The 26,444-nt window shown below is 40.5% G+C and overlaps 1 protein-coding gene and 1 long non-coding RNA gene across 3 annotated transcripts in view; one reads left to right on the plus strand and one right to left on the minus strand.

Annotated features, from left to right (window-relative positions):
* The window catches only part of LOC106838614 (uncharacterized), a 53,868-nt gene extending 42,615 nt beyond the window's left edge, over positions 1–11,253 (plus strand). Inside the window, exon 6 of the long non-coding RNA XR_006529381.2 lies at positions 6,801–11,253. This is a non-coding gene — a long non-coding RNA (uncharacterized lncRNA). The remainder of the gene's footprint in view (positions 1–6,800) is intronic.
* Positions 1–26,444, minus strand: part of DNAH6 (dynein axonemal heavy chain 6) — a 249,681-nt gene that overhangs the window by 109,878 nt on the left and 113,359 nt on the right. For both annotated transcript variants that reach the window (XM_070511881.1, XM_014852847.3), the window contains exons 35-44: positions 26,218–26,340; positions 22,305–22,487; positions 21,623–21,766; positions 16,074–16,295; positions 14,877–15,024; positions 12,850–13,007; positions 11,260–11,391; positions 6,473–6,644; positions 2,107–2,253; positions 1,497–1,570 (exon numbers count right to left, since the gene is read on the minus strand). In XM_070511881.1, coding sequence (XP_070367982.1) covers positions 1,497–1,570; positions 2,107–2,253; positions 6,473–6,644; positions 11,260–11,391; positions 12,850–13,007; positions 14,877–15,024; positions 16,074–16,295; positions 21,623–21,766; positions 22,305–22,487; positions 26,218–26,340 — 1,503 coding nt within the window. The remainder of the gene's footprint in view (positions 1–1,496; positions 1,571–2,106; positions 2,254–6,472; positions 6,645–11,259; positions 11,392–12,849; positions 13,008–14,876; positions 15,025–16,073; positions 16,296–21,622; positions 21,767–22,304; positions 22,488–26,217; positions 26,341–26,444) is intronic.

The raw sequence follows: 26,444 nt of genomic DNA on the forward strand, positions 1-26,444 counted from the left end.
TCACAGATAACTGAAAATCCGTTTCATTACCTTCTTCAGGTGGTACATTGGAATTTCAATAATCTTTGCAATAAAATTCACACAGGAGCTCAGGAATAGATTGTCAGTTTTTCTCACTATAGGTTACTCTGGTTTCACACTTTTGCTCTAAGGCTGTTGATATCAGAAAAGCTAAATGGGTTGAAACCTATGCATGGCAGAATGTTATGGTCATAAAAAATTACGCCAGAGCTATATGTAGTTGTTACACAGCAGCCACCTAATTAAAGAAACCATTGAGAATAAAATTTCACACAAATTATAGGAAATTGAGTTCCTATTTGAGGTCTTGTTTGGACCTATGGATGGTGTATTTTTCTTCGCTGTAGCAACTGCCCCAGCGGCATTTTCATTTGGAAGTATTGACTAAAATACATATAAGAAACGTGAGAAGAGTCCAGCTGTTCTTTTTCCTTTGCTTTATTCCCCCATTTGATAATAATATCATTTGAAACAGACAGGAAACATAATCACCATCTGAAAACAAACTTTGGACTTTGATTTTAATAATACATTTAAATAGACACATTTCATACAAATAAATGGTTTATCTTTTTTATTTTTCAGGGGTTACCAGGGTGGTGAGGTAGTGCGTACTCATAAAGATAAGTTCATTCATTTGTTTACCTAGCGTTGATTGAGAGCCTGCTATATAGCTAGCTCGGTGTGGGGAGCTGGGGATTTGGGGTGAACAACAGCCAGGGCCCCTGCCCTCTTGGAGACACTAGGAGTGTTGTACCCACACAAGAGTCAACTTGATAAAACAAGACGGCTATCTGTCAACATGCGTAGGGTGGGTAGATGGAAGACTTATTCTAGGCGGATCTAGAGGGTAAAATTAGAGCTGGTGTGTAGATGTTATTAGGGGGGCAGACTTGAAGAGCTTAATATAAGGAAAATTTTGCTACTAAATAGAACCCACCTGAAATGAAGAGGGCAGCACTGCTAACTAATTAGCTTCCCACTACTGGAAGCTTTTGAGCAGACGCTGACCAGCTCCACAGAATACAGTGAGGGGATTCCAGGCCTGAGGTAAGAGACTAAATCTCTCTCCTTCCTTCCAAATCGAATACCCGATGGGTCTCTCATTCAAACTGTTATCAAAATGGATGTAACTAGATCAGGAGTCAGCAATCTTGTTCTCTAAAGGGCCAGATAGTACATATTTCAGGCTTTGCAGGTCATACGGTCTCTGTTGCTGCCACTCCACTCTGCCTTGTAATGCGAGAGCAACCATGTAAATAGCACTCAGTCAAATGGGTATGGCCGTGTTCCTATAAAACTTTATTTACAAAAATGGGTGGTGGGTGGATTCAGCTTATGGGCCATAGTTTGTGGACCTCTGGTTTAGATCTTTAATCACAGGTGCAAAGTTTTTCTAGAATATGAACCTGAACGGGAAAACAGTAAATGCTTTATAATCTTCAAATAGAGTCAAGTTGATATAACATACTTGCCTTAATAAAATCTCCAAATATGATGGGCCTGGTCAAAAAATATTCTAGGCCAATTGCAATCCCAAAATGTTTGTCTATTCAAAAACAAAGTCAATTTTTAATATAATGATAAGCTTGAATGCAATATTTTATATACAGAATAATATCAGCTGTTACTTTGCTTTGAAGCCTTAATTAGTATAAATGAAACTGAGAGAAAGCCATGTTAACCATATCACTTTAGTTGATAATCTCCTGGATTTAAAATTAATAATAATATTCATAAATATTTTATTAAATAATAGATATTGAAAATGTATTTGATAAATAAAAGTAGTTTAGAAATATCCTGGCTTGTTATCAGACAAAATGCTGTTTCTCCTGCTTTCCCTCCTCTACTTAAAATTCTATACTGAATTAAAAATATTAACCTTTCCTAAATTTCAATAAAATGATTTTTATAATATTTCATACATTTTTATATGTTTGAATCATTGAAGAGAAAAACTTTTACTCATGAATGACTAAAATTCATTTGGCTTTACCTATATAAGCTCATTTTAACTTTTCTTTATAGAAACCAAATTGCTTTTCTATTTAAAAAAACGACTAAATGAAGATTGATACTTACTGGCCATTTCTGTCAAAATAACATGGAAATAGTGCTTATCTTCATTATTAATCAAACGATCGTGGAAGACCCTTTGACATTCATGACAAAAGAGTCTAAATATCTGTATTTCTTCTCTTATTGTTCCTGGATCGCACTGGAGGATACCTGTTTTTTAAGAAAAGGAAAAAAGGAAAATTCTGTATTTGTGGAATATCCAGTAATAGTTTAATTAACTAGAAAAAGCCTTAAGTCCAACTTTGTCCCCACACTACTAGAAATGGGTGCTTCCCCAGGGGATGTATACGTATAATAATCGTGACCTCATTTTTTGAAAGTAAAACTGGGACATTATCTGACAAAACTTTTTTCTTGCTCTGTGCAGTTTCTTTATCTGAACATAAGAAGTGGTCAGACTTCACAAATAAGCAACGTTCATCTCGTTCTTACTCTGGGTTGCGATACGTTAAGTGAGGAGTGTCACCTTTCTTTAATACATATATAGATACGTTCATTTAGCAACTTTTTCCCTCCTGACCTTTACACTGTTTTCAAAACATGTTTCCTCTCTTGTTCTTCCCCAATGTTCAGTCCTCACCAAGTGCCCCTGGTCCTTCTGGCTTCTACTCAAATTATTCTGAGCAATCTTTGTATTAATATAAATTGTAACTGAAAACACAGTTCTAATAATTTCAAGTTACAACGAAAGCAATGATGTATAGCAGTCCTGGAAGTGTTCATTCTCCACGGGGACCCTTTGCGTGGGGCTCCTCACACGTGCAGAGGGGGACAGGGAGTATCTACTAGGCACAGATACACACAACAGACAGGGTGCTCCGTACCACACAGTACGTGCCATCCATTGCTGCTTTGGAATAATAGAGAATTTCTATAGATAATGATGTCACATTTTTTTTGCAGCTCGAATCGTGTGTGTGTGACATATACGTTTCTTGAAATTCTTAAAGTTTTAATTATTTTCAGCTAATATTTGTAGAAATAAGGGCATTTCTAGGACATTTTAATGAAATGTGGGGACAAGGGGAAAGATATTCAAAGTTGGAATTTCCTGGGTACTTTATGATATATCATTGTCAGAGATAACATGGATCTGAATTTTGAGGCTCAGAAATTATCTAAAAAATAGGAATAGAAAGACAATTGGGAAGGATGATAAATAAATGACTAGATTAGACAATGTCTGGGGACCAGGAAGTGAGTCCAAAGCAGTTCACAAAGGAAACAAAGCCACGTTCCAACGTTTTCTAGGAAAAGTGAGTTCATGAATCCCTGGACTAAACTGCTAAGCCAGGAGGGTGAAATTTTAGTGGAGGAGGAATACAAGTCATTGTGTCATCCTATGGCAGGGATGGTGTGCCAGCTTCAAGAGTCCCCGGGCTCTTGAAGGGGGAGGAAGGCTATGGGGCAGGAAAGAGAAAAGGGAGTAGCGGAGCCCTCAGAAGGAGAGTTGGAAAGAGCAGGAACCTGTGGTGATGACTGAGCGTTAGGGAGGGGCAGTCAGGGCGGTCAGGGTCCTTAAAGCCAAGCCTCAGCTCCGGCCATTGGCCATTATCTCCTAGTTCATTCCCGGCCTTGTTAATATGCAGCAGATGTCATCTCTGTTTGGCAGTGAATTAGATTTTGATGAGGACAGAAAAGGGAGCCGGATTTCAGAGAGCCCAGTCATCGCTTTACATGGAAGTGCTCGATGGTTTTCACTTACTGCTATTTCATAGATATTTAAAATATATTTATATACTTTAGTTTTTTTAATATTTATTGAGAAAAGATATTAAGAGTGGTATAGAACCAAGAGAACTGGATGGGGAATCAGCCCTGGATGGGGACAGAGCAGATCACTGAGCAATTGAGTTGCTGTCCTTGTGCACAAAATAAGGTGAGGACTATGGAAAACAGTATGGAGATTTCTCAAAAAGTTAAAAATAGAAATACCCTATGACCCAGCCATCCCACTACTGGGTATCTATCCTAAGAACCTGAAATCAGCAATCCCAAGAGTCCCATGCACCCCTATGTTCATCGCAGCATTATTTACAATAGCCAAGACGTGGAACTAACCTAAATGCCCAGAAACTGATGATTGGATAAAGAAGATATGGTATATATACACAATGGAATACTACTCGGCCATAAAAAAGGACAAAATTGGTCCATTCGCATCAACATGGATGGACCTTGAGGGTATTATGTTAAGCGAAATAAGCCAGACAGAGAAACACAAACTCTATATGACTCCACTTATAGGTGGAAGTTAACATATAGACAAGGAGAACTGATCGGTGGTTACCAGGGAAAAGGGGGGGTGGGGGGAGGGCACAAAGGGTGACGTGGTGCACTCACAACATGACTGACAATAACGTAAACTGAAATATCACAAGGTTGTAATCTATCATAATCTTAATTAAAAAAAAATAAGGTGAGGACTTGGTCTAGGTACTGTAAAAGCTTTCTTTTAGTTCTGACATGCTATGACGTTCATTCATTCAGCGCCAGGCATGATTCTAGGCACTGGGGATGCAGTGGTGAACTAAACAAACAGCCTGTGGAGCTAACATTCTATTGGGAGAGGCAGAGACATAAATATGTATGCAGATAAGTATCTAGGAGAAGATTTCAGGCACTAAATGCTATGAAGGGACACAGAGAGGAAGAGGAGGAGGTGACATTGGAGCAGGGAAAGTGAGTCATGTGGACATCTGAGGTAAGAACATTCCAGGGGAAGTGTAGAGGCCCCTGGGTAGGCCCAATTTCAGGGCCAGCAGCGAGGTGGCAGCAGCAAGGAGAAAGGTGGTAGGCAATGAAGGCTGGGGGCCGCTGGGTCCAGATCACTCACAGCCTCCGTCCCACAGCAGGTGATGTGGAATGCAGCCCTGGGAGGATCTGAACAAGGGGTACCCACCTCCATGTGGAATGCAGAGCTGGGTTTAAGGTGAGGAAAGTGGGCAGCCTGGAGGCAGGAGACCAGAGAGAGAGGAGGCTCTCACTGTTAGAAACCCCGGTGAGACCTGATGGTGGTTTGGGCTGGAGTGGTAGTGGATGGAGAGGTGAGAAATGGTTATATTTGGGATTCATTCTGAAGGTAAAGCCATCAGGGCTGTTGATGGATTGGATGGGAATCATCAAGGAATGAGAACAATCAGGAAGGCTCCAAGGCTCGTGGCCAGAGCAAACAATGGTAGTCCCCTCAATTGGGGCAGGGGTACACATGGCCAGCGAGGAGGGATAAAGCAAGAATTCAGTTGCGGGTGTGCCAAGTTTAAGTCCAACTGGATCTCTAAGTGAGCTTATTGAGAAGGGAGTTGGATATACAAATCAAACACTAAAGGAGAGGGTGAAGCTGGCGGTAGAGATTCGAGTATCATCTCTGAACAGATGGCATTTAACACCATAGAATTGACTGAGATTACAGAGGGAGTATGTGTAGGTAAAAAAGAGGACTGAAGACGGAGCCCTGGGCACCCCAACATTTTGAGGCATGGAAGAGGAGGGAAAGCCATCAAGAGAGAGAGAGCAGCAGCAGCCAGTGAGCGAGGAAGGAACCCAGGAGAGTGCGTGTCCTGAACACCACAGAGGGAAGGGTTTCAAGAGAGAAGGAGGAGAGAGTTGTTCCAAACACTGCTGAAAGGTTAAGGACCAGATGGACAACTGACCAGTGGGTTTGGCAAGATAGAGAGGTGAACTCGGAAAGAGCAGTTTAGTGCAGGGTCAAGCATAAAAGCTTGCCTGGAGTATATTAAAGAGAGACCTGGAGCAAGTATGGAGACAGCGACGAGAGACCACTCTTTAAGGGGTCTTTCTAGAAAAAGAGAAAATGGTGGGGAGCAGAGGGATAGGGGGCCTAAAGAAAATTATTTTTTCAGATGGGAGGGATTACAGCAGGTTTTTATGCTGTTAGCAATGATCCAAAAGAAGAGGAAGCACTGACAACGCAGAAGAGAAACGGGAATTATAAAAGCGAAATCCTTGTGTAGGCAGGAGGGGATGGGATTCAGTGCCAGAGGGAGTACTGGCTGGTGACAGGAGCAGGCACAGCTCAGCCACTGCAGTGGGAGGGAAGGCCAATGCAGGTTGTCTGGGAGATTTGGAAGATGAGGCAGTTCTGGCTTGATTGCTTCTATTTTTTCCGTGAAATAAGAAGACTGGTCATCAGCTGGGAGTGAGAAAGGGAGGGGATGCTGGCAGCTTGAGGGAAGCTGTGAAGCAGTCAGCCTGGGGTGGGGGTGGAGGGTGACTTGAACAGGGACATGTAAGGGGATTTCCAGGCAAGTCACAGACGCCCATGTACATCCAATTCTACTCAGCGGTTTGGGGGTAAATGGAAATGAGGCGAGGGTGCAGGTCAGAGAATGAGGGTTCCGTACACTACCTTGCACACATTTGGATAAATCCCTCAAGTTAAAGACATAATGGGACTTGGCCGGTGTTGGCAGAAGATCAACACTCATTCTGTTATAAATCTCGACTGAGGCTTCCACAATGTTTGAGGCAGTTTGCTTTACAGCTGGTGGGAAGTCGCTCAGGAAGCCATTTAAGATGGCCTAGAACCAGAAACACAGTATGAGAAGGTTAGATTTTTCTTTCACCAACAATTTATCTTTCAAATAGTTTAGATTTGGTGGTACTTTTCTAATAATAAGTAGAAAGCCAAATGCTAATGCAAGGACATCTGGGTGTTAAACTCGTGTTCATTTCAGAGTATGTTCTCAAGAATGGGCTCACTCCTGCCTCGTGTGATTCTCTGGTGACGCCTGAGCATCATTCCCATCTGACCAGTGAACTCAGCATGAACTTCCGCTCAAGAAACTTAGACTTCTGCTCGTCGTGGTCTAGAGGGTCTTCATGGAGTGCCCCGGCTCGTCTGGAAAGGAACTGAGGTCCTCGCTCTGATTTTTATGGGTGAACGACCAACAATTCCATAGACTTTCATCTTCACGTATATTCAAAGTGGGACTTACTCTTAACTCTGAACGCCCCAGCCTTCAGCTTCCCCATCTGACTAGATGGCCCCACCTCCGCTCAGATCAGGAACTTGGAAGTCTCTTTTGACACCTCCCACTGTCTTTCCTCCATGATCAATCTTGGACACACCACTTGAATCTGTCTGCTTGCCTTTGTTTCCCCTGACATCACTGCATTCCAGCCCCTGCTCTTTTTCATCTGGGCTTCTTCACTCCCTCCTTCACTCACTGGCCTCTCCATTTCTACTCCTGTCTCCCTCTGTCACCTTTAATCACGCAAATCAGGCACTGCACTCCCGTCAGTCCATGCTCTGTCCCCAGCCAGCCTCCTCACATTACCTTCTCTCCCTATCGTTCACTGTGTCCCAGCCACACTGGCTTTAACACTCCATGCTCTCTCCTCCCTCAGGGTCTCGCATATGCTGTTCCCCTCTCCCACTACCCGTTCCCACATGGCTCTCTGCTTGGCAGAGTCTTTCTCATCCTTTGTGTTTCAGGATACACGTCATCTCTTCAGAAAGGCCTTCCCTGACTGCCCAGTCTAAACTATATCTTCCCATCAGTCTCTGATCTTCTCATATATAACTTGCCACAACCTGAAAGTACATATCTATTAGCTAGCCCCTACCCCCAGTTGCTTGGGAAAATCATTATCAACTTTGAAATAGATAAAGTCCCATCACCATTACTTCATGGAGTTACTCAAGGGAGAAGCCACCAGAATGTACATCAGCACTTGCAAGTCGATCCTTGTGACTTTAGATTTGGGGCTCATAAGAGATATTTTGAAATGACCTGAAGTATTTGTTTTCAATGAACTTCCTGTATTAGTTTTAGCAGCATATGAAGACTGTCTATCTTTTGGAGGTGCCGCTTCCTGGGCCCTCAACATGAGTTTAACATTCTCCATATTGCCTTTATTTCGAGTAGAACCACTCCAATATATATAAAATAAAAATTTTACTATGTATATTATATATACATTATGCATATGAAAAAAATAAAAATTCCAGTCTGTTTATTCTCCACCACACAAACACACATACAGCTATGTATATAATAGTTCATTCATCTGTCTTTTGTTTTGTTTAAATGTTTTAATGGCCACAGGTATACTCCTAAAGTGTGAGGTGGCTAAAAAAGCTAATTCTTTTCTCTTTTCAAAGATTGGTACCTGAGCTAACATCTGTTGCCAATCTTCTTCTTCTTCTTTTTCTTCTTCTTCTTCTCCCCAAAGCTCCCCAGTAAATAGTTGTATATTTTAGTTGTGGGTCCTTCTAGTTGTGGCATGTGAGATGCTGCCTCAGCGTGGCCTGATGAGCAGTGCCACGTCCACGCCCAGGATCCGAACCTGCGAAACCCTGGGCCGCGGAAGCGGAGTGTGTGAACTCAGCTAGTCGGCCATGGGGCTGGCCCCATTCTTCTGTTTATCATCTGTCTCCATGGTGGAGGCTCCACGAGGACAGGGATGGCATCTGTTTTGTTTAAAGTGACATACTAATGTCTGGCACATGGTAAATGCTGAACAAATATTTCTTTAATGAATGAATGAAGGGCTACTAAACTGATATTCATAAGTTAAAATTAGCATGTCATTATGTTTACCGAGGACCACAGCTTGGTATTCTATTTAAAGCTCTTGGCATCTTTGCAAGGCTCCTTCTAAGAATATACACAGAAGATAGAGCCAGAAATCCCCACAGTTTTGGGGAAGGATGCTTTGGCATTAGAATATTAATAGTATTTTCTGGAGTTGATCATGGTTTTCAATTACTGCTGTTATATCTTTCTAATTAGAAATTACATCTAATTCAGTGACAATATTATCAGTTTAATTTGCTGTGTTCTCTTTAGTTTATCCTTAGAGTGTATAAACGACACATATTTTTGGCATGCAAATTTCCGGTAAGTAACACTAAGATGTTCATGAATTGTGGTTCAGGGAAGAGTCACCCATAACCACACACAATCCAAGTCTGTGCAGACCACGGCCTGTCAGTGCTGTGCTCCCTCTTCATATGTGGCTGCTTAATTTACAACAGACTCTCAAAGCAAGTACAGTGATATTACTGATTGCTTTAGAACTAATACGTGATTAAAAACATTACATATATATGTATATACTATAAACATACTCATATATACTACTTAGACTCATAGGGTTCTTTTATAAAGTAGAAATCACTTTATATATGTTCCTAACAACAAATTGAATGTAACTTATCGGTTTTGCTTTCCTTCAATTCTCAGTCATCCCCAAATTCTTTCTCCTCCACACAATGACAAAGGACAGGAGGGTAGGCTTGGGCTTCCTGGGCCCTGTTAAGAAGGGTTGTGATTAAAAATGAAGTTTGGGACCCGTGGATTTAGAGTTAGTCCTTTTCTCCTACAAGTAAAATACCCTGTCTACTCTGGGTAATGAGGAAAATACACTTCCCCGCTGAATCCAGTCCAACCCAGTGGTCCCCAGAATTTCTTAGTTTTGCCTCATTTCATTTCCCTTCCCACCCACAGCTCGTGGGAGTTTTAAATAATAGCCTCTAAGTTAGAGTGGGAAGAAACAGTTCCTGCCTGTTTTCAGCTGTGATGTACTTGCTGGGTGATGTTCCTGTGAGTGACACATTCCTGTGGACAAGACAATCCCACAGGCAGAAGGAGGAGGCTGAGGGTCAAGCCCAAGCTCATTTCTGGGATCCCAGACTCCACCTTTTCCTTCCCACCCAAGAAAGGATTTTGGAATGATTAGAAGGACATTTTTGTTGGGATAACTTTGCATTTGCTTTAATTTATTCAAATATGAAATAATTAGCAAATTCAGTACTTTATCCTCAGGTATAAGTTACTAGGGACCCCCCTCATGACTGCCACATCACAAAGTGTGTCGGGATAGCATGGTTGGGAATCTCTCACTTCAAAATGTACACATAAAGGTTCTCCACAAAAAGGAGGGGAATTAAAAGTCTTCTAATTTCTGTGTTGGTCCCCGTTACCCACTTCATGTCTTGTTCTATATTTGGTACTTAATTATAGGAGATAAGCTTTCATCCTTTCATACTCTAAAGTCCTCTCCAAGAGACTTTCAAAATGTGGCAGTTCTTATATATCATTTTGGCATCAGCTCCTAAACAACTTAGTGGATCTACTTCAAATTTATTAAAAGTAATTTCCCATGGATGTAAGCTATTTCAATATGAAAACTACTTTCCATGTACTAATGGTTGAGTACGTGCTGGCTCCGTCCTTTCTCTCCTCTAATAGGGCCTCATTGGAAGGAAACGCCGATGCTGGTGAATGCAGAGGTCACTCACTCCTGCGTCACTGGCCCCCTGGCTCCTGGGTGATTGCCACCAAAGTCGGCTTCTCCAGACCAGCCACCCTACTGTCTCATTCTACCTGTATGTCCACTTTACCATTTCCTGCCTCTGTGACTGCCTTCACACACATACCGTCTTTTCCCAGGATCCAGTCTCCACTGTCAATTCCCATCCTCCAGAGCTCAGCTCACAATCTATCTCCTTTAAGCCGACTTTGCCAATTGGTTATGGCATGCTCGCTCCAGTCAAGCTGCTTCAAGTTCTCTCATCATTCATTTCAAATAATGACTCACTGATTGAACACTCTTACAGGGCAGGCACAGGTATTCTCCCCACTTTAGGGTGAGGAAGTGGCCCCGTAAGGAAGTTCGTACAGGCGGGAGAGATATAGGTGGTCCTTTTTGTTGGAGGGGGTGGTACAGTGGAGGCAACGGATTCTGAGTTAGGTGTGTTGAGCTTGAGCTTGTGGGGTATCGAGGGTTGTGTCTGGGGGGCAAGTGGACACACAGACCTGGAGGTCAGGAGGAGATGAGCATGGTGGCAAGGTCTAGGCGGTGGGTGAGATCTGCTGAGAACTGTATGTGAAGTGCTAAGAGGCAAGGGCCCAGGACACAGCCTTCCTTAAAGGTCGGGGCTGTGTTTTGACAATTTTTCTGCATCCCTAAAAGTATCTCTGAGACCACAGACACAGAAGGCACTGGTGCAAACGCCCATCAGCAATGGCCCAGATGCCCCTGTGCTTACCTGGTTTCTGCTCAGGAAAGGGACACATGGGCTCCCTAGAAACACAACAGACTGTTTTGATGGTGTTTTGACTGTGGGAATCTTGGAACAAATATGTTTTCTTTTCCCCCCTTGCTTAAGTTTAAATCCACGCTCACCTGGAAAATCTGTTTCAGACTGTGCTCCGAGGGCATCGGGAGGCACAGCATACTGAAGTGTCTGATGAAGCGGGGGGTCACAGGGTTGCGGCCACCGCCTGGAGGTGCACACGCTGATACAATCGTCACGTCCTGTGTGGGGAGAAATCCACTTGGGTCACCCGGCAAAGAAAGAGATGAGCTCTCCCCACCCCAATGGCAGGAGTGAGAACCAATAGTCTTTGAGGACCTACCATATGCCAGCATTGTATTACGTTTTCCTACAAATTATCTGACTTAATCTTCACAACAAACTCAGATCGCTATTGTCATCCTTATTTTGTAGATGAAAAAATCAAGGCCCTGGATGGTCAAGTTGCCCAACCTCACTCAGCTAACTCATCTACCTTGTGTAAATGCTCCTATGTAAAAATTTAATCTTAAAAAATTATAAGAATTTGTATCTTAAGTTAAAATATATTCATTCAACAAATACTAAGTATAGTCAATCCTTGTTATTTGTGGTAGTTGTGTTCTATAAAGTTGTAGTAACGCTGAATTAACTGAATTAAGTGAATTAGCACACTGAATCACTGCTCCTAGGGGAGATATGGTGTTGGTTAGGTTCCTGCAAGCCTCTGGGCACAACATTTTCATCAACTGATCAACACATGACATTGCAGTTGCCTCTGGCCTTGCCTCTCCTCTAGCCCACCCCTCCCCTGCAGCCAAGGGATCTTTCCACAGCATTTCCTCCAGAGGCTCTCACAACTTAGAGGATAAATCCACATTCCATGTCATGGACCCTGGCCCCCCTTGGGCTGACCTCTGCATCTCCTGCCACTTTGGTGCTCCCATTCCATACTGCTGTGGTGTTCTATATTCCCTGCTTCTGTGATACAAACTGCTGCCTTTCCTTGCTTTGCCATGCTCTGCCTGCAAAATCCTGTTCCGACATCACCTCCTCTGGGAAGGCCTCTCTCAGCCTCAACCCAGCCCCTACCCCTGCCTCCTTCTTGTCTCCCTCCACTCATAACCCTGCATTATAAATACATGTCCATCCATCCTTTGAAGCTGAGCCCTGGGGCAGGCGGGGTCTGTCTCACTTGTCCACAAATCTCCTGAATCAAGTGCAGCAAGAAAGACTGAATGAACAAAATTACATATAAGAAACCGAAGCCATATGTTGTGGGCTGAATTCTATCCTTGTCCCCAATCAGGTCGAAGTTCTAACCCCCAGGAGTGACTGAATTTGGAGATACGGTCTTTAAAGAGGTAATTAAGTTAAAATGAGGTCATTAGGGTGGGCCCTAATCCAATAACGCTGGTGTCCTTATAAGAAGAGAAGATTTGGACATAGACGGGAACGGAAAGAATACACGGGGCGAAGACTTCCATCTGCAAGCAAAGGAGTGAGGACTTGGAAGAAACCAACCCTGCTGACATCTTGATCTCAGATTTCCACCCTCTAGAATTGTGAGAAAATAAATTTCTGTTGTTTAAGTCACTCAGTCTGGGGTACTTTGTTATGGCAACCCTAACAAGCCAATATTCCATATTTTCTTGCTGTTTAAATTTAAACATGCAGATTAATTTAAAACCTAAAGTAACCTGTATTTCTTTCCAAAAGAGTTTGCTTCTGTCATAAAATCCATGGAAATCTTGATACTGCCGAAGTAATTCAATTGGAGGCTGAGAGCCATAGCGATCCAGTCTGGGCATGTTTAAGTCATCAACAAAAATCACAACTCGTTTGTTTCCTGGTGCTCCTGGGGGAAATAAAGTGAATTTAACCTAAGAATCATGATTTGCCCTTGGAAAATGTAAGACAAAACTTAGGTAGGTGTTTGGACTCAGTGAACACCTGTAGGTCATAATGAGCTCAGTTCTTCTCTCGTGAGTGAGGAGGCCCCAGAGGAGTCCTGCCTCGAGGAGGAGAGACCTCCCTCTGGCCCCATCCAGCCCCTGCAGGGAGATGTGGACCTGGCCCACATGTCCACACTGTCACGTGGTCCCTCCCCTTCACTCTCAGAGGTGCAGGATGATGTGAGCTCTCCTGTTTGGTCTCGACCTTTCTCAATCCCAGACACACCCACCGTCTCCACCAACTGTGCAGCATGAGCATGGGCTGAGGAAGGCCATTTTCTTTTCACAGTAGGAAGCAGAAGAATACCAAACGTTTCCTTACATAAATGCCATCTCACCATTCTCTACAGGGAAAACAGGGCTGGATATTCAAAAGCATCCTTATCACATCAGGGAAATCCAGTCGACGGTGGAGCTGCACAATGCCATATTTAACTTAAAGAAAGTCAATATACACACTCCTCAGAAAAAAAGAATGAGTGATAACAGAGAAAAGAGAACAATGCAAGCAGAGGGGGTGACTCCACCCACTCTGGAGTCATTGACAATTCCAAAGGAACTGAGACAAACTCAGTGTCCCGTTCCATCTTCCAGTCCCTGGAAGCTAAGTAGCAGGCTAGGGAGTAGGGAGGGGGGAACTCGAAGAGAATGATTCATAACGATTTGGGCCCCCACCAGAAAGACTTGCATCCATTGCTTTGTGCCTACCTGAGCAGGAAAAAGAGCAGAGAGGGGACAGTGAAGCAGCTGATATCCCCACAGCTTGGTGCAGCAGGCCCTAACAGATGACGGACAACGTGGAAGGCAGCTGAGCTTGAGCTCTGGCTGTTCTCCACACAGGAGGGCTGTGAGCTTGGCAAGTGGACCCCAGTAGCAAGGACTGGGGGATGTACCCCTGGAGGGTGGGACTGAGTGGGGGCTGAGATCCTGATTCCCAACCTCAGGGAACCTTCTAGTGGGGAGGCCAATGCTTGTCCTGTGCACAACTCTTGTGGGAGCCCTTCAGAGAGCCTGCTCCTGGAGAGATGGACAGTCAGTGCCAGCCAGATAAGCAGGGACGATCCACACAGAGACCCATCTAAATGCCAGGTAGGGAGAACTCTTGTCCTTTCCTTCTCTTCCCATCCCAACACACCGGAGCTTCCTAGAGGGAGGGTGGGGAAGAGTAAAAGAGCACCCATGGCCCCCTCCACCTCCAGCACCTCCAGCCACAAACCTGGCTTACGACAGAGGAGAGGAAGAGCTTTACATTGGGTATGAGATTGAAGCTTTACATTGGACCAGACTCAAAATAACTGCGAGTCACGCTATTTATCTAAGCAGTTAATAAGGGAGCATGAGGGAGACCCCACAGAATCTGGCTGAGAGCACCGACTGAAGGAAAAACCAAAACAGTTTCAAGCTTATTCCCCGCTGGGTTCTGATAACTCAAGCACCAGATATAAAAAGGTTTGTCTGTCTGTTTGTTTTTAAATAAAGTGAATTCAAGGCAGAGTTGAAGGTAGAGCATGGGTGGAGAGAGGGAGAGCCACGGAGGGATGGAGACTGAGGATGTTCTGGGTGGCCGGTGACACTAGAAATAAACTACTTGCTTGCTAACAATAAGATATCTAGATGTATAGCACAGAAAAAAATACTGTTAACAAAATCACCTTTACAAATAAATTAAGTAAAAAAAGAATCCCGTTGTAATTTTATTACATGCACTGTTTTTGTGATTTATTAGCTTATTAATAAACAATTTGTGTGAGAGAAATGAAAATAATTCTTACCTAGAATATTTTTTCTTTTTCTTTCCAGTTTTGACTCAATGATCTCTTGTGTTCTTGCAGATGAAGTTTGAGCAGAAAAATTTAAATAAACAGGAACATAGCCGGCTGATTCTTGAATTTTATTTAGCAATCCTTTTGCAATAACAGACTTTAAATTTAAAAAATGTTAATTAACTTCACATTCAATATATATCTTTCGGTTGACTATCTCAGTAATAATCCAGTACAATGAGTAAAACACAGGATCAAGGGGCCAGGCCGGTGGTGTAGTGGTTAAGTTTACACGCTCTACTTAGGCGGTGCAGGGTTTGCGGGTTTGGATCCAGAAAGCAGACCTACACACCGCTTGTCAAGCCATGCTGTGGCAGCACCCCCACACACAAAACAGAGGAAGACTGGCACAGATGTTAGCTCAGTGACGATCTTCCTCACCAAAAAAAAACACCCAAAGCAACAACAATAACAACAACAAAACAGGATCAAAGGAGAGAGGTTAAAGCCAGATTGAAATGTCTGCCTTTCTCTTCCTGGAGATTCCATTTAATTATATTTATCAGAGCCAAAGACATATTCTAATCACCTCTATCTCAGCAAAAAGTTTTTATCTTAAGTTTCAAACCAAAATCCATCTTGGGTACTATTCAAGTCAATTTGATAGCAAGAGTCACAGAAGGACTCAAAATTCTTTTAGAAGTAATTTAGAGGGGGAAACAGCGAATCTCCATTTATGTAGACTCCCCTAAAACCAAGAAGACCAAACAATCAGCATTTCCCCTAGACTTTTTTCAAACACCATTGCTGCGTCAGGTAGAAATAAATGGGCGGGAGGGGACATACTTCACCAACAGTCTCTTGGGGACACAAACTGCATTGGCCAATTCCCATCCTAACCTGTGCAGTGGCAGCCCCAGAAACTCCAAGGGATACAACACAAAAGCCCCCAAAAACAAAACTTTCGTCCACAGGGTTCTCTGGTTTATGTGATATTGACACCAAGGATTTATTCAGAAACTGGTAAACTTTGGAGTAATTCCCAAGATCGATATAGATTCAGCATAGTTACGTTCTTCCTGGAAAAGATGATCAAAATTCAAAAGAATTTCCCCTGAGAGGCAATGTATTATCTCTGAGGCTTACAATCCTCAATCCGTCATGCCCTCATTGGACAGGCCCTCTTGTTTGATGTAGGTTTCCTACCTTGCCAACTCCAGTTATTCCGGTAAACAACACCGAATGCTTGACTGCCAGTAGTTTTTCCATTAGATACCCAAAGCGCACGGTGTCAGTTGTGGGGACGAGCATTTCAAAAAATGGAACCTCTCGGCTGTACTTGAAGGTGGGTATAATTCGTTCCCAGGGATCCAGCCTTTTGGTGTCGAAGTCCATGTGAATGCTCCACAGATCGCCAGAACTGGGAAGCTAAAGCATAAAATAAAACTCCACTTTCAATAGGATTGACACACGCAATAGAAATATTCACACAGAAACAAAGGCAGTCATAGAAGATGAAAGGATTTGGATTTTTTTTCTTTGTAGAGAACAAGTTGTTTAGGTATCAGAGTAATTTTTTAAGCACAGTCATGCACCACAATGAATGAAAAAAATCTGATATATTGATTATATTAAAACCCCATGTTAGAATTGTATAGCATTTTCAATTCAATTCAACATTCAGGGGCTTACTCCATGCCAAATACTGTGCTTAGTGCTGGGAGCAGATGCTGAATGAGATCCAGCCTCTGCCTTCAACGACCTTAAAATTCACATGGCAACACAAGGACATCAGTTAATATACATGGAGAAATAAGGGTTCTAAAGGACTTCAGTACAATCACAAAGGAGGGATGGCTCATTTCTACTTGGAGGGGAGTTGTGGTGGTGGCTGGAGATTTAGGAAGGTTTTTAAGGGGTAGTGATGCCACAGTTCAGACTTGAAAAACAAGCAAGAGTCAGATGGGCAAAGAAGGGATGCGATGGGGATGAGGAAGAAAGGATCAGGGTTTAGGCTCAGAAAACAGGTTGGGAAGGCTGGAGCCATGGAAAGTGTCATGCATGCTGGGAACTATGAGAACTATGAATTACAGTGCGAGATGAATCTGGGAATACAGACTGGCACCAGGTTATGAAAAGCCCCATTTATTAAAGTAAAGAGTTTGGAGTAAGAGATAAGTGAAGAATTCTAAGTAGGTGGGTGACATGATTAGACTGCATTTCAGAAGGTTCAATCTGGCAGCTATATAGAGCAGTGGTATTTCAAGCTTATTTGACAGTGATTCTTAATAAGAAATTCATTTGACATGGTGGCCTAGTACTTACATATATATGTGTATGTACAAATATGTATAATATTTACCCCTATTATCTGTAATTCACTCCATTTTCTAGTCTATTCTTTTTTCTTTCTTTCTTTCTTTTTGTTTTTGCTGAGGAAGATTGGCCCAGAGCTAACATCTGTTGCCAATCTTCCTCTATTTTGTATGTGGGTTACCACCCGATGAGTGGTGTAGGTCCATGCCTGGGAACCAAACCCGGGCCTCCCAAAGCAGAGTGTACTTAACTTAACCACTAGGCCATGGGGCTGGCCCTCTACTTTTAAACTGTTTCAGGGGCTGGCCTGGTGGCACAGCAGTTAAGTGTGCACATTCTGCTTTGGCGGCCCAGGGCTCGCCGGTTCAGATCCTGGGTGTGGACATGGCACCGCTTGGCAAGCCATGCTGTGGTAAGCGTCCCACATAGAAAGTAGAGGAAGATGGGCATGGATGTTAGCTCAGGACCTCAGGGCCAGCAAAAAGGACCTCAGCAAAAAGAGGAGGATTGGCAGCAGATATTAGCTCAGGGCTAATCTTCCTCAAAAAAAAAAAAAAAAAAAGTTTGAGTTATAACGCTTTTTGTCAGATTTTAAGAATCCAGTTTGAAGTTTTTACATACGTAAATTTCAATGTAACCACCCTTGGATTATGAAATAGAATAGATCATGTCCAGCACCTCAGAAAGCTTGCTTCCTCCCCTTCCCTGTCAATACCAGCCACACATGCATCCTCCTCTGAGGTAAGTCACTAGTCTACCTGTCTGGTCTCTTTGTCTACCCTTGTGCTAATACCATACTCTCCTAATTATTGTTGCTTTATAGTCTTGAATTCTTGAAGTCATGTAGTTTAAGTCCTCCAAATTTGTTCTCCTTCTTTAAGACTCTCTTGGCTATTATAGGTGCCTTACATTTTCATGTAAATTTTTTAATGGGATTGTCAATTTCCATAAAAATCTATTGGGATTTTGTGATTGGAATTGTCTTGAATTTTCAGAATATACTGGGGAGAACTGACATCTTAATAATATTGAGTATTCTAATTTATGAACATAGTATATCTTTCCTTTTATTTAGATCTTTTAAAATTTCTCTCAGCAATGCTTTGTAGTGTAGAAGTCTTTCACGTCTTTCATTAGATTTATTCCTAAGTATTTGATATTTTGTTACTATCATAATGGTATTGGTTTAAAATTTTATTTTTCGACTTTTTGTGGACCTTGTATCTAATGGCCTTGCTACTTTACTTATTAATTCTAATCATTTTTTTGTAGATTCTTTAGGATTTTCTACCTATTCAGTTGTGTTTCCTGCAAAGAATGACAGCTTTATTTCTTTCTTTCCAAAGTTTGTTTTATTTCTTTTTCTTGCCTTATTGCACTAGCTAGATCTCCAATATAATGTTGACTAAAAGTTGTGATAGTGGCTATTTTATTTTTAAAAACTGAATTCTAACTCTTTCAACTGATTTCATGACCAATTAATAGATTGTAACCTGTAATTAAAAAAAACACACTTATCTAGAGGTGAGTTAGACAGGACTGGAACAATGGCAAGGGAATAATAAATAGGCTATTTTAACAACCCAGAAAACAAATGAAAAGAACGTGAGTTATCCAGAGGTAATAAGGACAAAGAGAAGAGGACATATTTGTAAAAAAATAATTAAAAGAAAAAATTCACTCAACTTAGTGTTTCATTGGCTATGGGAAGGTTAGTAAAGAAGGAAGACTCTATAACAGTCATTGGGTTCTAGCTAGTACTGGGTGGCTGTAAGACCATAAATTGAGACAAGGAATACAAATCCAACAGGCTATTCATTTGGGATTTGCAGACAGAAGTAGGAATCCACTTTCTCATCTGGACTCTCTCCTGTTATCCAAGCAGCATTACCACTACCAGGACAGGGGCTGGCACTATCCTGCTAAATATCCTCTGGTCATAATCCATCAATAGCTTCTCATTGTGCCCAAAGGGAAAAGCCAAAGTCCTTACAATGGCCCATAAGGCCCTACATGTTTTGCACCCCTGCTATCTCTCTGACCTCATCTCTTACTACACTCTCACTTGGTCATTCTGCTCTGACCTCACCAGCTTCCTTGCTGTTTCTCAAAATTGCCAAGCAATTATTTATTGAGTAAAGGCCTTTGCTTTTCTTCCCGACTGAAATGTTTTCCCCCTCAATAATCACTAGCTCTTTGACTTTCTTCAGGATGCTGTACAAATTTGACCTTATTAACAGAGCTTTCCTGACTACCATACATGAAGTAGTTCCCCACTGTACCTTGGCGCTCCCTATCATCCTTACCCTGCTTTATTTTTCTCCCTAGGACTTACTGCCACCTGATATATTGTATATTTGTTTACTGCTGACTCCCCTCAATGTGATGTAAGAACAGTGAGATTAAGGACTTTAGTTACTTGCTTTAGTCCCAGTATCCAGAAGGGTGCCTACCATGTAACCAGTTTTCAGTAAATATTTGTTGAATTGAAAACTGAATATTTGCTCTGGGCCATCTCCTACTGCCCTTTATGACCCCAGATCATTTCCCTTGACCCAGAGGAGTCTGTCTCTCTGTCTCAGATTCCCAATGGTCCTGTTCTGGTCCATCCTGTCCAATTATGATACAATCATCTTGAAGATCCAGCAGAGTTTCATATCTACTAGAAGGTCCTAATCCATAGGGCTTAGCTTCTTGACTTAAGGAATTTCTTTTCTTTTGGCAACTTTTTGTTTTGATATAATTTAAAACTTGCAGAAAAGTTAAAAGAATGGTACAAAGACCTCCCATATATTCTTTACCTTTATTAACTGTTCACATTTTACCCCATTTGCTTTGCTATCTTTCTCTCACTCTATGAGAGTCAGTTGCATACGCTATTCCACCTTACCCTAAACACTTAAGTGCGTACTTCCTAAAAAACAAGGATATTTTCTTATATAACTACAGTAAAATAATCAAAATCAGGGAATTGAATACTGATATAATGTTATTATCCAATTTACATTCCATATTCAAATATTGCCAATAGTTTTAATAATGTCATTTTAGCTATATTTTTCCTGGTGTAGGATCCAACCTAGGATATTGCATTGCATTTACTTATATCTGTTTAGTCTCTTCATCTGGAAAAGTGCCTCAGCTTTCCCCCATGACAGACATTGTTGAAGAATACAGGCCAGTTAATTTTGTAGAAAGCTCATCAGTTTGGGTATTCCAGGTGTGTCCTCATAATTAGGTTACACATTTTTTAAAGGAATACTTCAGAAGCAAGGGTGTATCCTTCTCACTGCACCATATCAGGAGGCACAGGTTTGTCCTAATATTGATGATGTTAAATTGATTGCTTAGTTAAGGTGATGTCTGCAGTTTTCTTTACTGTAATGATACTATTTTTCTCTTTGTAATTAATCAGTAATTTGTAGGAGATGCTTTGAAACTATGTAAATATTGTTTCTCATCAAACCTTCACCCACTAGTTTTAGCATCCACTGATGATTCCTGCTTGGATCAATTATTACTACAATGGTTGCAGAGTAATGACTGTCTAACACCATCATTTCTCCTATACAGATTAGTTGGTATTCTACTGTAAGGAAGAGATCATTCTTCTCCTCTATTTATTTATTCACATATATTTTGATTATCAGTATAGATTCATAGATTTTCATTTCATTCAAAGGCTTATAATCCTGTACTATTGTTATTTATTTTGATGCTCAAATCTGCCCAGATTTGGCCAGTGGGAATCCCTTCAAATTAGCCCCTGTGTTCTTTTGACCTGTGTCATCATTCTCCAAGCACTTCTTTATTATCTGACATAAGAAGATGCTCTAGGCTCATCTTGCACTTTTCCTGCCCCAGTCCCGGAATCAGCTATGTCAATATGAAGCTTTAGTTCCTTTTCATGGAGAATAGTATTTAGACATTAGCATACTAGGTATGCTCATTGCTACTGGGGTGTCATTTCTTCTAGTTCCTCTCACCACGCAGTTCCTCCAGTAACACACAGTGCATTCTAATCTTTCTCCTTCCACATTTGCAGATCCCTTCTTTAACAGTGAGAAACCTGGTTGCTATTATCCTCAATATATTTATTCATTTGCTCAATCTTAGAAGGTATAGAGAGTAGTTTCATAATTGCCAAACTATAACACTGTGAAGAAATAAATTTACTAGCCAGAATTCAATATTCATTTATAGTACGGAGTTTTTATATACTTTTACACCATTCTCTCTTCATATGGCTGGAAGAGGACTCCTAAAAATTTTAGTACCATAAATGTTATCTATGGTTTAAAAAAGTAATTTTAGAAACCCTTTTAGTGAAGAATTTATATTTAAAGAACTAAAGCTTTTAAAATTTTAGTCTTTAAATTTAATTTTAATGACTCAGAGTGATTATGTTAAAGTTAAAATTAAAATTATTTGGCTCTTACCCTGGCATCAGGATTATCATCAAATTGTGTTCTAATAAATGTATCGAAAGAATCCCAGTAGTTTTCAGTTAGATTTCCACCCAAAGACCATAAATAACAGAATACAAAAGTCTGACACAGTACAGTGTTCAGTTTTGTTTGCTCCTGAAAGAACAAAGAGAAAGAATTTTAATATCTTATATGTTAACCAAATTGCAAAGTCTAAGGACTGTTTTCTTTTGTTCAGACTCCTGCGTTTTTAAAAGGGCACAGGGTATGTTTCTCCTACTTCATTCAATGGTTCACAGAGTGACGTTGTATAGCAGTCCATATTTAAATACTCCGATGAGAAAATGAATGGCAAGAAGTAGGCAGAAAAAAAGCTCAAGGCTGTCTTTCAACTGACTATTATAACTTTGTTTATGCTGCATGAACAGACTTAAGCAGCTACTAGATAGACACATATTGGGAATGTGTTGGAGACTGTAAGGGAATTTAAATATGAGTAGGGGAGTAAACTATAGGCTCTCTAAAATTCCTTCCAACTTTAAGACTCTATGAATCTACACAGTCATTTTTCCTCCAAAAAATTACTTTGAAAATCAGATGATCCTATTACACAAAATTTAGAGTTATTTATTTGCAATGCATCTACAATGATCTCATTTTCCTAGCTTCATAGGAGTAAGAAAACTCTTCATACCATTATCAAATTAACTCCGTCTTTCCCAAGTATCAAAGACTCCAACAAGCAACAGAGGGTAGTAACTTTGCTGATGTCCACTTGTGGGATTGCTTGGCTGCATTTTTTATTGATAAAATTTAAACCATCATCAACATAACGCTGGAAAAGATTCAATATATATTCTCGGGTTTCTTCACTCAGCTGAAAATGAAACAAAGAATATTTTAACAAGACCAGATGAAATATATAATTAAGTTTAGAAACAAGTTAGTTCAAACACATATTGCAATATATCCTGTGACTTTTACACTAAAGCATGTAGCACCACAGATATGAAACAAATTAAACTTAAAAAAAACTTTCCATGACTTGGAAGGGACACACGGGAGATTCTGGGTAGCTGATAATGTCTCACATCTTGATTTGGTAATGGGTACACAGATGTTTCTTTTATAATCATTTGTTAAATTGTCAATATATATTTCATGCTCTTCTATATTGATGATATCTCTCACAATCAAGAACAATGAAAAAGAACAACTATAAAAAGAAACATTTAAAACATCTTTGTAAGGTAAGGAATAATTCCCAAAGATTTTAAAAAGAATGTAGCCCCTCTCACCACCCCTATTCAACATTGTACTGGAAGTCTTAGCTAATGCGATAGGACAATAAAAGGAAATAAAAAGTATAGAGATTGGGAAGGAAGAAAAAAATTGTCTTTGTTTATAGGTAACATGATTGTCTATGTAGAAAATCCCAAAGAACTGACAAAAAATTTCTAGAACTAATAAGTAGTTATAGCAAGGTTGCAGGATACAAGGTTAATATGCAGAAGTCAATTGCTTTCTTATATACCAGCATAAGTAGAATTTGAAATTAAAAATGCAACACCATTTACATTAGCATAAAGAAAGAGAAATACTTCGGTATAATTGTAACAAAATATGTACAAGATCTACATGAGAAAAACTATAAGATTCTGATGAAAGAAACCAAAGAAGATCTAAATAAATGAAGGGATATTCCATGTGCATGGATAGGAAGACCCAATATTGTTAAGATGTCAGTTCTTCCTAATTTGATCTATCGATTCAATGCAATCTGAGTCAAAATATCAGCAGCTTACTTTGTGGATATCAACAAACTGATTCTGAAGTTAATATGGAGAGGGTAAAGACTTAGAATAGTGAACACGACATTGAAGACGAACAGAGTTGGAGGACTGATACGATCTGACTTCAAGACTTAAGTTGAAGCTACTGTAATCAAGACAGCATAGTTTTGGAAAAAGAACAGACAAATCAATGGAACAGAATAAAGAACTCAGAAATAGACCTATACAAATATAGTCAATTGATCTTTTGACAAATAGTGCTGGAACTGGACATCCACACGCAAAGAAAAAAAACAGACAAAAAAGAAAGAAGAATCTAGACACTGATAGGCAGGAAAAAAACCAGATAAAAAAGAAAACAGAATCTTGACACCAATCTTACACCTTTCTCAAAAATTACCTCAGAATGGATCATAGACCTAAATGTAAAATGCAAAACCATGAAACTTCTAGAAGATAACGAGGAGAAAATCTAGGTGACCTTAGGTTTGAGAATGAGTTTTTACATACAACACCAAAAGCACAACTCATGACAGAAAAATTGATAATTCATTAAAATTAAAAACTTATGCTCTGTGAGAGATATTGTTGAGAATGAAAAAACAAGCCAGACTGGGAGAAAATCTTTGCAAAATACATGTCTGATAAAGAACTTGTATCCAGAATATACAAAAAACTCTTAAAATTCAACAATAAGAAAACAAACAACCCAACAAAAAGTGGGCAAAAGATTTGAACAGACACCTCATCAAAGAAGATATACAGATGGTAGGGCTGGCCTGGTGGTGTAGCAGTTAAGTTTGCGCATTCTGCTTTGGTGGCCTGGGGTCTGCTGGTTTGGATCCCAGGCGTGTACCTACGCACTGCTTATCAAGCCACGCTGTGGTAGGCATCCCACATACAAAGTAGAGGAAGAGGGGCACAGATGTTAGCTCAGGGCTAATCTTCCTCAAAAAAGAAAAAAGAAGATTTACAGATGGCAAATAAGCATATGAGAAGACACTCAACACTATATATTAGAGAACTGCATATTAAAACAACAAAATACCACTACACACTTGCTAGAATGGCTAAAATCGAAAACACCAACATCACCAAATGCTGGTGAGGATGTTGGAGCAACAAGAATTCTCATTCATTGTTGGTGGGAATACCAAATGGTACAGCTACTTTCGAAGACAGACTGGCAGTCTCTTACAAAGTTGAGCATAGTTTGAACATATGATCCAGCAATCGCACTCCTGGATATTTACCAAAACGAGTTGAAAACTTACATCCGCTCAAAAACCTGCACATGAATGTTTATAGGAGCTTTGTTTATGATTGCCAAAAACTTGGAAGCTTTGAGACGTCTTTCAGTAGGTGAATCCATCCAATGGAATATTATCCAGCACCAAAAAGAAATGAGCTATCAAGCCACAGAAAGACATGGAGGAAACTTAAATGCATATTACTAAGTGAAAGAAGCCAATCTGAAAAAGCTACATACTGTGTGATTTCAACTATATGACATCCTGGAAAAGTAAAACTATGAAGACAGTAAAAATATCAGTGGTTGCCAGGGGTTGGGAAGGAATGTGGATGAATGAATAAGCAGAGCACAGGTTTTTACATCAGTGAAAGTATTCTATATGACACTATAAGGATGGATACATGATATTATGCTGTTGTCAAAACCCATAGAACTGCATAATGCAAAGAGTGAACCCTAATGTAAACTATGGACTTCAGTTAATAAGAATGTATCAATATTGTTTCATCAATTTTAACAAATGCACCACACCAATGCAAGAGGTTAATCATAGAGGAAACCATATTTGGAGGAGGGGGACTATATGATAACTCTATATACTTTCTGTTTTAAATTTTTCTATAAATCTAAAACTGCTCTAAATAATAAAGTCTAATAATGAAAAAAAGTGAATTCAGGAAGGTTTAAAATCCATAAAGCTTATGGTATCCCATGATAAATTCTCAATTCTGAGAATTATTTCCTTTAATAAGGTACTGTAAGAATAGACTACAATATTCTTTAAATGATGCCTAAGAATGAAGAAAACAATAGTTTTCTGACTCATCTTTGGAGGGGGAGAGGCAGAAAGAAGATGGATTTCTTGGAGTGGGGACTGGGATGGGTGAAACACTTTAAAAGATTGCTTATTAAGCTGAGGTAAAGAGAAATCCTATTTTAGGATGGAGAGGGTACAGAAGACAGTATGGAACTGAGTTATTCTGAGTAATAACGTAATAGCTTTCCTTCTTTGGGTGGAATAGTACCTCTGAGGTTAGAATGTGTCTTGGGTCATGGACCTAAGATTGCGTGGGAGGTAAACTGGTTTTCTCTTCTCTCTGGCTCTCAGAGGTATAAGGGGCTCCTAAAATCTAAAAACAATGACAGTTAGTGCCTGGTTTTATATGTTCTTTTCCTTGTTTGTGATTCCCTCTCATTATCCCAAGTCTTTTTTTTTTTTTTTTAATGCCCCAGCCTGTTCCACCTGTGTGTTGGGGGACTCAAGGAAGTGGTTTGTGTTTGTAATTGAGAGGAACCAGTTTGGGAAGAAGCCAGGCAGGACAGACAGCAACCAGAGGGACTAGGCACACAGGCAGGCAGGCTGAGGTAACAAGTAATGAGGACAGATTTAGGGATCATATAAACATTCCTGGAGGATCCCAAGAATTCTTATGGGGAGAGTCTAGGTACAATGCTGTAATTCCCTCAAACAAGCACAATGAGGCTTGTTGCTATGTGGGCACTCAAGAGCAGTATGAGCCCTGACAGATGGAGATACGGTGGGAGTATCTAGTTGCACTTACTTTTTTAGAAATACCCTTCATCCAGGTTTTAACATAAGGCATCCATTTCAGTTCTTCAGGATCCACAAACACCATTCCACATCTACTGACTGTTGCAGGAGAGGCAACCTTTAGATCTTGCACCTAAAATTGAAGAAAGTTGAACAGGAAATAGCTAATGATACTTCCTTATTCCTCCAACCTCAATGTTAATGAATTACACGTTTAAAGTTTAAGTTAACACTGAA

This window comes from Equus asinus, chromosome 6 (assembly GCF_041296235.1).
Source record: "Equus asinus isolate D_3611 breed Donkey chromosome 6, EquAss-T2T_v2, whole genome shotgun sequence".
NCBI lineage: Eukaryota > Metazoa > Chordata > Mammalia > Perissodactyla > Equidae > Equus > Equus asinus.